The sequence below is a fragment of the Protopterus annectens genome, chromosome 7.part0 (genome assembly GCF_019279795.1).
Source record: "Protopterus annectens isolate FY-2018-M chromosome 7.part0, PAN1.0, whole genome shotgun sequence".
NCBI lineage: Eukaryota > Metazoa > Chordata > Ceratodontiformes > Protopteridae > Protopterus > Protopterus annectens.
Genome location: NC_056739.1, coordinates 247,313,952 through 247,327,405, shown reverse-complemented (window position 1 = coordinate 247,327,405; position 13,454 = coordinate 247,313,952). Strand labels below are relative to the sequence as shown.

The 13,454-nt window shown below is 38.7% G+C and overlaps 1 protein-coding gene across 1 annotated transcript in view; it reads left to right on the top strand.

Moving 5' to 3' along the window:
- The window catches only part of LOC122805937 (vomeronasal type-2 receptor 1-like), a 167,613-nt gene that overhangs the window by 21,500 nt on the left and 132,659 nt on the right, over positions 1 to 13,454 (top strand). The window contains exon 2 of the mRNA XM_044076181.1: positions 7,116 to 7,404. Within this exon, the coding sequence (XP_043932116.1) occupies positions 7,116 to 7,404 (289 nt within the window). The remainder of the gene's footprint in view (positions 1 to 7,115; positions 7,405 to 13,454) is intronic.

Below are 13,454 nucleotides of genomic sequence, written 5' to 3'. Positions count from 1 at the left end.
TGGGTTTTGTCACCCTGTGTAGTACTGGCTACTATGGTGACTCCAGTATGTGCTATAGATGTCAGGGTGCCACTATGGGTGTCTACTGTTTGTTGCCATAACATTCAGCCACCCAATTCCCTTGCATGCTCACATCCATACCATAGCTACAGGTAACAACACATTCTACTCCATTTGGCAATTGGTAGGTTGATTGACTTACCTTGAGGGTGTGCCAGACTTGCTGATGGTGCTGGAGGGCTGCCTAAGTCAGATGCACATAGTACACTCCCTATACATGGTTGAGCACAAGTAGTGTCATGTTTGGTATCCCTTTTACTGTATGTGCGAGTCAGAGAGAGGTGTCATTCCCTGGGTCCCTACTGTGTCAGTGCAAGTGCTATGCATTGCCTCTTTGCCAAGGCAAGGGCATACTGGTCACACCTCCTTCTGCCTACTGGGACAGGCTCAGGTTGTTCCTCCTCTGGGTCACTCTGTGTCTGTGCAGGCCTTGGCATTGGTGGGGGGCTGTGTGGTCCTGCCCCATGCTGTTCCTGCTGCAGCTGTTTCGGCAGGATAATATTGTGTAGCATTGCACATACCATAACAATTTGGGTACATGTAGCTTGTGAATACTGCAAGGCTCCACCGTATGTGTCCAGACACTGGAACGTGACCTGAGCATCATAAACACATGCTCTATTATATGTCTGGCCTGTGCGTGTGCCTCATTATGGCATTCTTGTTCAGGTGTGTGTGCATTTCTGATGGGTGTCATCAGCCACAGCTTCAGTGTGTACCCAGCATCTCCCACTAGGTGACCGTAAGGGATGTCCCTATTGGCAAATCTCTGGTACAGCTGCATCATATGCCATATGTGGGAATCATCATAGCTTCCAAGGCAGCCAGCACACACATTCATTATAATGCCCTGGGCATCACATACGACCCTGCAGTTGATGTAGGCCCTACCCTGCTCACTGGGTGGTGCTTTGATGTATATGTGCATGCAGTCTATAGCACCCACTACCCCAGGGTATTCTGCTATTTGGTGGAAGAAACACATATTTCTGGTCAACACCTCATGGGTGTTCAGGAAATATAGGTGCTCACTGGCATGTGCTGACATGGCATCCAGGAACTGGTGGAATACTCTGGATGCTGATGCCTGTGAGATCCCCATGATATCCCCAGTTGTGCTTTGGGAGGTACCTGTGGCTAGTATACCTAGGCCTACACATACCTTGGTATCTACTGGGATGGGTTCCCCTCGGTCAGTTTGGTGTGTCAGGTGTGGCCGGCACAGCTCAACAGTTTGCTGTAGGAGGTCTCTGTCCACCCTATAGCACTCTACTATCTCCAGCTCATATAGCCCCTGGTAGGTTACACTGAGTCTGTACACTCTTCTCCGTCTCATCACTGTGGGTTGTTCGGCAGCATTCACATCCTCACCACCCTCAGCCTCTTGCACATGTTTTTCTGTTGCCTGCTGCAGCCCTTCTCATTTTATAGGTTTGTTTGTTAAAATTTCCCTGCTTGTATACACAGGTGGTGTAGAATGTTGGAAAAAACAGAGGGGAAGATGTTTGCTTAGTTTATAGTAGTATTCTGGGCTCGGCTCATCTGCTGCCTGTGTAATTGGCTGCTTCTGATACATTTCACCTGCCAGCTATGCTAGTTCTCCTTGAATACCTTCCTACTGCAGTTTTCCCTTCCCATTGCCTCCCTGTTTAAGCCCGTGTGCGCGCCGCACAGAGTGCTCAAATGTGCACACTGCTGCTATTTCCTGGTTTAACTTCTTTTTTCTTTCTGTAAAACCCAGTGCATGGCATGCACACCTGCTTACACTTTGTAAAGAGTGCTAGGCAGGTTTAGACACACCCTTTAGCTTAGCTTTGCTAAGCTATGAGCAAACCCAAGTCACAGGGCTCCAATCCACTTACAGTATGCCTGACGACTCCCCCCATGATGTCACCTACCTCCTAGGCTTGCACCCAGCTATTCATACTCTTACACTGTTGTGACCTGACTTACATGCTGGGGAAAACTGGGATTCACTATCCTTCCCCTCATTTGCATAGGATTGCCTGCTAATGCATAGTTACATGTCTCACACTGAGCCTCCCCCCTTAGTAACCACTACTCACTGGCCAGGTTGCCTTCTGCCTGCCATTGACTTGCATGGTAGAATACTGATTTTAGTTAGAATGCTTATTTTAGGTTTAGTTTCTTATTTTTCCCCCAATCCCATTTGCATGCCACTGCTCTATGCTTAAACAGCTGTGATCAGCTAAAAAAATAAAAGTTAATATTTTAATAGCATTTACTGCCGTTTTTTGTGGACTGAAAAGTCTTGCAAGAAATTCAACAGCTGGTACTTTCATTACGGATGTTTGCGGGACTGCCTTCATTGGAAATCCTGTTTTACGGAGACTTTTGTGTTTATTATTTTTTGTATTGTTTGCTATGCCAGTGGCCTTATAGTTGGCCATTGGCATGCTTCTTCAATGATATGCAGCCTTTATTTGGAGTTGTCATAGCTCTGTTTTGGATTTTGCAGAAATCTACTCGGTTAATAACCGAGTACATTTCTGCAGATTGCACTAGTCTTGCATGGACTGTTGCAAGCTTCCTGGATTGCAAAATCACCTCATTTGCATGGATTTCACCTGCAAATGGGGTAATTCACATGCCAGGGCTTAGTCTGTGCAAGATTAGTGTGGGAGCTCTTGTGCACACCCCTGCAGGCTTTTCTTGGATCGCATGGCAGACATAATGCCTGCATGGGCTCCTGCACCAATCTTCCACACCGTGCAAGCTTTTGCGAATCCGGGGGTAAGTCTTTTGTGTGAATCAAAATATGTCCTCACATTTCAAACAAATGTTCATATCTCTGGAAACACAGGGCATATGATAGAAGTAAAAATGGCAAACTCTTCAGCACAAACTATTTTTATAGTGGTAGTATTCTTTAGGTTCTAGGTCTTAAACCATATTTTGTAAGTCACAGTAAACACACTATTATGTTTGTAATATTTTGTAAACAACATAAAATATCTCAGAAACCACTCAAATTACACACATACTGTCAGCAACATTTTATTCATCTAGCTGAGAGCATTTATATGAGGCTAAGGAGTTCTGTCTATGTTACTTGGTTGCTGAGATATTTAGTAAAATTTGAAAATTATATCTATATAAATGAATATGATAAAAACAACAATTAATATCTATTAGCCTGCACTAGACAGAGATCAAATATTAATGCATTTGCATTTGCCATTGTGTAAGCTTTAAGATGAAATCTTTTAAAATCTTGTACATAGCATGGTTTTAGAATTATTGACGCAACTATGAACAAGCAATATTTAATGCCTACAGGCGTCAGTAGGAGTTAACTGCAGAACACTTGGAGGCATCACTCAGATGTAATGAGGTAATGATCACTTTTGATCTATTGTCTCCTTCACATTTAAAAAGGGACTTAAAATAAATAAGACTGTAATCACACACCCAATCTTCTTGACCTTAGAAGGGATTTTGATTCTAAGTTGTTATAACTAATCTGTACAAATACTGATGGAAGTGATCCCAACTCAGTATTATTACTATTTATTTTTTAGCTTGTAAGGATGTTTTCTCTTGTATGTGCCAAAACCGTGCGTGTGAGCAATTTGCTATAATGGCCATGGTATTGTGCAACAGTATGACATCTAATTCAACAGGACTAGCCTATATCTTTAGCTGTGTTTCTTCATTGTGATCAGGAAAGCCATTAATTGGTCTTATATCAAGAAGTGTTTTAATGTTTAAGGCTTGATCATGTATTGTTTTTATACTCAAAAGTGTGGATTTTTTTATTAAATTATTAGTGGCTCTATCTGAATCTTCAGAACAGGGCTTTTGATCCTGGGTAATCTATAGGATACATGTCTTTTTTTCTAGCAGCCAAGGTGCTGGTGAAAGTGCATAGGGGAGGGATAGAAATGTACAGTCAATACCATATTGTCCTGTCCTAGGGAAATTTGTTGGTGGAATACCACCAGTTGAGAATTATTAGGGAGAAGGCCTGTTCCTGCAATAGGGACTCAAGAGGCACGGGCCTAACAAACAGAACACAACAATACATCTAACAATGGTAAGTTTACAGAAGCATGCACACACGCTGGTCTTTCTGTAGTCAGTATTACACCATACATTACAGCAAACAGAGTGAGGGTATCAGGAGCATCCAGAAATATCTCTAATTTCCACTGGATGATGACTGTGATTCCAAATTTTTTGAATGCCTCAAGATGAGAGGAATAATTATGTCTGGAGAGGGATATAGACTTGATGGTCATGGAGGGAATGTCCTACAAACAAACAAAAAGGGCAAACAAATACATAAATAAGTTTGTAAGAAGCCATGTAATGGCTGAAGAGCATGCTATAAAACTATCACTGTCCATGCATAGTAAACCACTTATTGTTATATGGTCTTTTGTAGGTGGTGCATTTTTTCAATTGCATAGTATTTTATTGGATTTTAAAAGCAATTCACCACATTATTTATACACATACAATCCAACTGTTACACTTATGAGATATTCACATAAGTATACAATCTCTTTTTATGAGTTGGTGCATTTTTTCATTGAACAATTAAATCCTACACTTAAGGAAGTGTGTCTTCCACATTTTAATATAATGACTACAGGTTTTATTCTTACTGCATTCTTTATAATTGCCTCAGCTAATACAGAAATATTCAAAATTGCAGGTCTTCTCTGATATTTTTGGTGGACCCATCAGTCCTTTACCCAGTCATCATAAAGGCAACTTATCTTTCACCTATGTATATATTTTTCAATGCAAATACTTCTGTCCATAACCTTCACTGACAGCCAAACTAAACGCTATCCTCCTTGTAAATTATGCCTTCTCATCCTTAAAGTAAATAACCATGTTGTCTCCTCTTGCGTCTTTCCTTCTTATAATCCTTCTTAACATGTCATTCTTTCACCTTAATTTCATGGTTTACTCCCTTTGTTCCTTCCCTTCCCTCCTTTATTTTCATTAAATGTCTGTTCCTATAATAAATTATTTCATCCTTTCATACCATAGATCATATGTTCCTCCAATCCTATATTCCTTCATTAACTTCCAGTTTACCTCAGTGTTTTCAGATTTTCACTCTATTTGGCTGTTACTCTCTGTCTCACTTCCATTTTCCGCACAATTACCCCAATACTGTCATTACTTTCTAATCACTCTAGCTTTTATCCTGTTCTCATGCCTTTTTTCTGCACCCAAGTAAGCATGGCTTACATGCATTCTTTACATTTCTCCAATATTTAGTTTCAGTTCTTCCACTATTTTCCCATATCTTTCTTGCTCACTGTTTTTCTTTAGAAGTGGAATTAGTTTTTAGTGGGAATGTTTCTCCACAGTTCCTTAAAACAAGATTGTTATGAGTCCTTCTATTATCATGAAACAAATCCAAATGGAGGGCTTAGTGTCAATAGAAACTAATAACTAAATAAAAGCACTAAACCACACTGAGCTGTCTCCAAGGGGAAAACTTTTATTAAAACAAACAAGGTTGAGACTAATACATAAATGCTCATGTAATACACTGCGGTTTTCATCAAAGATTTCATCAGATGTATAAAACACAATTAAAACTGCTTCCCTTTTTATATGAAACCCTCCCAAACAACTACCAATCAAAAGAAAACATTAATTAACAAAATGAAGAGCTATTACACGTCAATAAAAATCACCATTCTCAGAAACTACTTTAAAAATACAAGATAAAATCCAAAAGATGTTCATCATTATATTTGTTGATATATTAACAAAATACTAATTCTCCGCATTATAATCACATCTCAACCACATCAAATGCTCAAATCCATTTCATACAATACTATTATAAAAATGTAATAAAATGTTTCTATTATCATCTTACCTGTGATTGAATGTAATACTTTCTAGGTGTCTTAATGTATTGCACGCTAGTAACTTGTACTAGAAGTTCATGTTTTTATTTTTATTCCAGCCCTTTGACTTGAACTTTTGATTTTCAAGAATTATTTCATGTTTTAGTAAGTCAATCAGCTTCTTTAGCGTTTTCTTCATAACTTGACTGGAACAACATATGAAAAATTCAGTCCTATTTATGGCACTGTATATGTGCATTTTTCTCATTTGCTAAATATTAGTGAAGTGGCATATGCAGCATTTATTATATGAGGCTGAATCAGTTTAAACAGACTGAATTTGCTTAATTTAACAATAATTTATTTATTGCTGATTGGCTATTCAAATGTGTAAGTCAGCTAGTCAAACAGAATACAAATATGAGAGGTTTATGAATAATTTAAAATGTTTTAAGATAAACGCTCCTAACAATAGCCCTAACTGTTGATATTTAAAAACAGTACTTTGATGAAAAAATTCAACCACCATATCAGCTATAATGCTTTGAGATACAGGTGCCTGGAACTTAGAAAGAACACATCTATATGATTACAGTTGTCTATGATTCTTAGAAACAGACATTATATGAATCAGGCTAATGTGTTTTCAGAGTTATGTCCCGCTTTCCTCAGCCCATGGACTACAGCACTCACAGTCATGACTATGTCAAACAAAGTATATTTTGGCAGCAAATTGTATAACCTTTCGCAGAATCTTCTACCCAAATTTTTGAAGTTGAAGACTTAATAAATGTACTTATGCTGTGAGATTCCTGAATCACAAACCACAACTTTCCATACCATGCAGGTATCTTGCAATGGTTATCATAAATGGTTTTCAGAAGATATATTCTTCTCATGGATAAGACAGCATAGTTTCCTTTTCCTGATATTTCAATGTTTGCATTTCACTGAATTTTTAAAATTTCTTATCTGAAAAGCCAAACATCAGTTAATTTGATGTGATAAACTAAGATTTAGAAAATTCTGATATAATAGAACATAACATATTCAGCACTTGGTTTATGAGGGGGACAAGTCAACAGATGGCGTGCTATAATTTGATAGGCCTGAAAAGCAAGAGTGTTTATTATTTCTTGGATCTTTGGATAACTTACAGATTTTCTAATAATAATATTGAAGCTTCAGCTTTCATTATTCATATATTTTTAGGTTTCGTATTAGAGCATATCGCTATGTTCAAGTCATAATATTTGCAATCAAGGAAATCAACAGTAAGAAACTGTTATCTAATATTACACTTGGATTCAGCCTGTACGATGGCTGCTTTTCTGAAACAAGGGCACTGGATAACACTCTCCGCTTACTATCAGGATGTCAGCAGTCTGTTCCTAACTACAGTTGTCAGTCAGGTTCATTAATATCCGGATTTGTTGGTGATGAACCTGGCCAGTCTGCACTTCCTATGGCTAAACTCCTAGGAATTTATAGGTATCCACAGGTAAGGCAAATATACCCCGACAATTAAATTTAACATTAAAACTTTGAATTCTTATTGCAATAACATAAAATAAAAATATGCTTGTATGAAGAATTATTATTGCAAAAGGGTACACTAAATCAAGTAAATTTAGAAACAGTAAAGCGTTTATGTTAATTTAGTAAGGTTGCAGTAATCTGGACAGACTAAAGATTAACTTCCCCCTAATTTACAGGACAGACTAAAGATTGATTTCCCCCTAATTTACAGGGCAGACTAAAGATTAACTTCCCCCTAATTTACAGGACAGACTAAAGATTAACTTCCCCCTAATTTACAGGACAGACTAAAGATTAACTTCCCCCTAATTTACAGGAGAGACTAAAGATTAATTTCCCCCTAATTTACAGGACAGACTAAAGATTAACTCCCCCCTAATTTACAGGACTGACTAAAGATTAACTCCTCCCCTAATTTACAGGACAGACTAAAGATTAACTCCCCCCTAATTTACAGAAACTTTAATGCCCTGAAGCATGTGTATAAAACCATTTGCTGTGTGAAATAAAAATACACCTGAATTTTTTAAACAGTTTCTATTTATGTATCTGAATAAAAGAGCAAATGGAATTATTTCTCGTAATCTATGTTTTCTTACGTGTTTTTGACTATACTGAGCGATTTATTCTATGTTTTCACACAGCACACAGTTCATTCTGATACATTTCTCAATATACATTTATGCTGTATGTTTTGCTTCTAAAGTTTTAATTCAAAATTTACTTTAGGTATTTTGGATGCTGGCTGGTTCTTAGCTTAATTTACAGGACTTGAATTCTTCAGTGCTTTTCTTTGAACTTTGATCTCTAGTATCATCATATTACGATATGAAAAATATTTAAATAATGGGGACTCATTAAGATAAGAAAAAAGTTTTATTATGGAAAAAGTATATGATAAGATATAGAATTTGAAAAACAAAAGATGCCAAGCGTTGAATGCATTCAAAAAGGCCATGTAAAGAATACTCTGGAAAGTATGCAGATGCATTATATCACCAATATGAAGTTTATTTAAAGCATACGTGCAACCTAGATCAAGAAATGGAGGAATTATTTTCTGTATTAACAAAAAAGATAAGTTAAAAGATCCAAAGATATCCAGGCCAATAAGTCTACTAGATACCTATTTGAATATGTTATTTGGGTAATTTTGGGAGCCCCGAAAAGACACATAGACAGGGCAATATATACAATTCTTATAGAACTAATATGGTAACTTTAGGTCATCATCATCATCTTTCAGCTTTTCCCATTAGGGGTCACCACAACAGATCATCTCTTTCCATTTCTTCCTATCCTCTGCATTTTGCTCTGTCACACCAACCGCCTGCATGTCCTCTCTCACCACGTCCATAAACCTTATCTTAGGCCTTTCTCTTTTCCTCTCACCTGGCAGCTCCATCCTTAGCATCTTTTTCCCAGTATACCCATCATCCCTCCTCAGCACATGTCCAAACCAACGCAATCTTGTCTCTCTTGCTTTATCTCCAAACTGTCCAACATGAGCTGACCCTCTAATATACTTATTCCTAATCCTATCCATCCTAGTCACACCAAGTGCAAATCTTAACATCTTTAACTCTGCCACATCCAGCTCTGACTCCAGCCTTTTTGACAATGCTACCATCTCCAACCCATATAACATAGCTGGTCTCACTACTCTCTTCTAGACCTTCCATTTCACTCTTATTGGTACCCGTCTGTCACAAATCACTCCTGACACTCTTCTCCACCCATTCCACCCTGCCTGTACTCTCTTCTTCACCTCTCTTCCACATTCACCATTACTCTGAACTGTTGATCCCAAGTACTTAAACTCGTCCACCTTTACCAACTCTACTCCCTGCATCCTCACCATTCCTCTACCCTCCCTCTCATTTACACACATATATTCTGTCTTAGCCCTGCTGACCTTCATTCCTCTGCTCTCTAGAGCATATCTACACCTCTCCAGAGTCTCCTCAACCTGATTCCTACTCTCACTACAGATCACAATCTCATCTGCAAACATCATAGTCCACAGGGCCTCCTGTCTGATCTCATCTGTCAACCTGTCCATCACCACTGCAAATAAGAAAGGACTCAGAGCTGATCCTTGATGTAATCCCACCTCCACCTTAAATGGATCTGTCACTCCCACTGCAGTCTTCACCACTGTCACATTACCCTTGTACATATCCTGTACCACTCTTACATACTCCTCTGCCACTCCCGACTTCCTCATACAATACCACAACTCTTATCTAGGCACCCTGTCATATGCTTTCTCCAAGTCTACAAAGACACAATGCAACTCTTTCTGACCTCTGTATTTCTCCAATAACACTCTCAGAGCAAACATTGCATCTGTAGTGCTCTTTCCTGGCATGAAACCATACTGCTAATCACTAATCATCACCTCCCTTCTTAACCTAGTTTCTACTATTCTTTCCCATAACTTCAAGCTGTGACTGATCAATTTTATCCCTCTGTAGTTACTGCAACTCTGCACATCACCCTTATTCTAAAAGATAGGTACCAAAACACTTTTTCTCCACTCCTCAGGCATCCTCTTACTCCAAAATTTCATTAAACAATCTAGTTAAAAATTCCACTGCCATTTCTCCTAAGCACCTCCATGCTTCCATTGGTATGTCATCTGGGCCAACAGCCTTTCCATTCTTCATCCTCTTCATAGCTGTCCTTATTTCCTCCTTGCTAATCTGTTTCACTTCCTGATTCACTATCCCCACATCATCCAACCTTCTCTCTCTATCATTCTCTTCATTCATCAGCCTCTCAAAATACTCTTTCCATCTACTCAACACACTCTCCTCTCTTGTGAGTACCTTTCCCCTCACTATCCTTTATCACCCTTACCTGCTGCACATCTTTCTCAACTCTGTCCCTCTGTCTAGCCAATTGGTACAGGTCCTTTTCTCCCTCTTTAGTGTCCAATCTCTCATACAACTCTCCATACGCCTTATCCTTAGCTTTTGCCACCTCTCTCTTTGCCATGCGCCTCATCTCCTTATACTCATGTCTACTTTCTTCATCTCTTTGACAATCCCACTTCTTCTTCGCCAGCCTCTTCCTCTGTATACTCTCCTGTACTTCCTCATTCCACCACCAGGTCTCCTTGTCCTCCTTCCTCTGTCCAGATGTCAAACCAAGCACCTTTCTAGCAGTCTCCCTTACTAGTTCTGCTGTAGTTACCCAGCTATTCGGTAACTCTCCACTGCCTCCCAGTGCCTGTCTTAACTCTTCCCTAAACTCCACTTCACAATCACCCTTTTTTAACTTCCACCATTTAATCCTTGGCACTGCTTTCACACTCCTCCTCTTCTTGATCACCAATGTCATCCTACAGACCACCATTCTATGCTGCTTAACTACACTTTCCCCTGCCACCACTTTACAGTCTCCAATCTTCTTCAGACTGGCCCTCCTACATAGGATATGATCCACCTGTGTGCATCTTCCTCCACTCTTGTATGTCACTCTATGCTCCTCCCTCTTCTTAAAATATGTATTCACCACAGCCATGTCCATCCTTTTCGCAAAATCCACAATCATCTGACCTTCTGCATTCCTCTCCTTAACACCATACCTACCCATCACTTCCTCATCCCCTCTGTTCACTTCACCAACATGCCCATTAAAGTCCGCTCCAATCACTAGTCTCTCACCCTTGGGTACACTCACCACAACTTCATCCAACTCACTCCAAAATTTCTCTTTCTCATCCATCGCACTCCCAACTTGTGGAGCATATGCACTAACAACATTCATCATTACACCATCAATTTTGAGCTTCATAAACATCACTCTGTCAGACACTCTCTTCATGTCTAAAACACTCTTGGCATATTGTTCCTTTAGTATAACCCCTACCCCATTTCTCCTGCCATCCACACCATGATAAAACAATTTGAACCCGTTTCCTAAACACCTGACTTTACTTCCCTTCCATCTGGTCTCTTGCACACACAATATATCAACCTTACTTCTCTCCATCATATCCGCTAGCTCTCTTCCTATACCAGTCATACTGCCAACATTCAAAGTTCCTACCCTCACTGCTACACTCCTAACCTTTCTCCACTCTTCCTGCCTTCAGGCATGCCTTCGGCCTCCTCTTCTCTTTCGGGCAACAGTAGCCCAATTTCCGCCAGCACCCTGTTGGCTAACAGTAGTGGTGGTGGTCGTTGTTAACCCGGGCCTCGACCGATTCGGTATGGAAATATGAAATTTTTGCGGCATAAGAGTTGTGGCAGAATTTTTATGCCAGATGCCCTTCCTGATGCAACCCTCCCCATTTATCCGGGCTTGGGACTGGCACAAAGAAATGGACTGGCTTGTGCATCCCCAGTGGCTGGGTTAATATGATAACTTTAGATGTTGGTAGCATATGCCTGACTATAGTAGAAAAATAAGCAGAGAGAGGCATTCCCAACTGCTGTTCTTTTATTCATAGCTCTTGAGTCAGCATTTGATAATTTGAGCTCCTGTAAATTATGGGAACGAATGAAATATAAAACAAATTGCAAATGATTTGATTCCCATAACTGTGTCTATCTAGAGCACTGATTCTGCAAAGATGAGGAGTACAGCAAGATGTTAGTCAAGCAAGAAATTTTAAATAAAGGACTTAGGTGGGGCTTTATCAGCACCGAGCAATTAAAGCAAGAAATTATCCATTCATTGCATATTACATTGAAATTTATTCAGGTGATAAAATGCTAAAAATTATAAAAGGTATCTATAGAAAACTAAGAAAAATGAATAGATCCATTTAGCCTCCCCTGAAATATATCCAAAGTACGACATAGTAGTTGTAAATGGACAGGTAATAACAGATGCATAAGTATCACCACTGGGGGTTAGACTAACTTCAGAAATTTGGATGATAAAAGAACATTTGAAGAGAAACAGCACTGGGTATAGTAAGATTCATAAATGTGTATCGTCGTATGGATAGTTATGAGCTGACTTATGTAAGCATACCTCCTGAGAAACATCCACTTAAATAAGAGGTATATTACTCACTAAAAGAGATTAAGCAGATTTGGATCCAAAAGAAAACAGAAATATGTAATAAGTACTTAAAACATTTTTTTAGAAAGTTTAAAACAGAAAATCACTACGAATACCTGTTCATTATTGAGAAGACATGCGTGTCAAGATCTACTTGCATGAGTCATACTTCTGAGATACACTTGCTATATGAAGACATTGTATTAGTATCCAGTTTACAGACATAGCTTATTTACTGCTGGACTTGCTTCATTTGGCTTCAGCTACGACAAAGTGGAATAGACAGAAACTTACTACTACTGTAATTGTATTTTCTACAGTCATATTTTTTTAATGATAAGTGTTTCCAGTAAATGCAATCTAAATGACTCTAATAATATTTAATATGGTTGTTAAATATAAGATTAGTGAACTTATTAAATACTGAGACACATGATTTCACTATGGAAAGATTAATAGAAAAGTTATAGCAACAAATGAATACATTAATTAAAAATAGCATCTTTTCATGCACTAATCGTAAATAACCAATTGGAATGTAATCGCGTTTGTTGTTCAATATGTTTCATTCAGAAATAAAGTTAATGTTTTATTTTTGTAACAGCTGCAGCTGGCGCAGCATTAAAAATAAAACTGAAACTGGACATCTAACAGCCATACTAATATGGGAGTGATTAACAGTAGAAGTTTAGGGTTCCCCAACTTTTATTAGTTTAAATAGTGACTGACAACAGCTATACGGCTCCCCATCTTTTACAAACTTAAAATTAACTATGATGTGAACGCGAAAGTAACTTCTGAAGGATACTATAGTGTGCTTCAGCCCATATCCAGCAAAGTAAATTATTAGTAACTAACCCTTAAAAGTAAAGTCAGTGGAAGCCAGAGAATGTATCTGTTCTGTGATATAGATGAATAAAGCTCAAATTATAGATCAGATGAGGGGTTAATTTTCAATAACTAGTGAAAGGGTACGGCGTGAAAGGGAATACA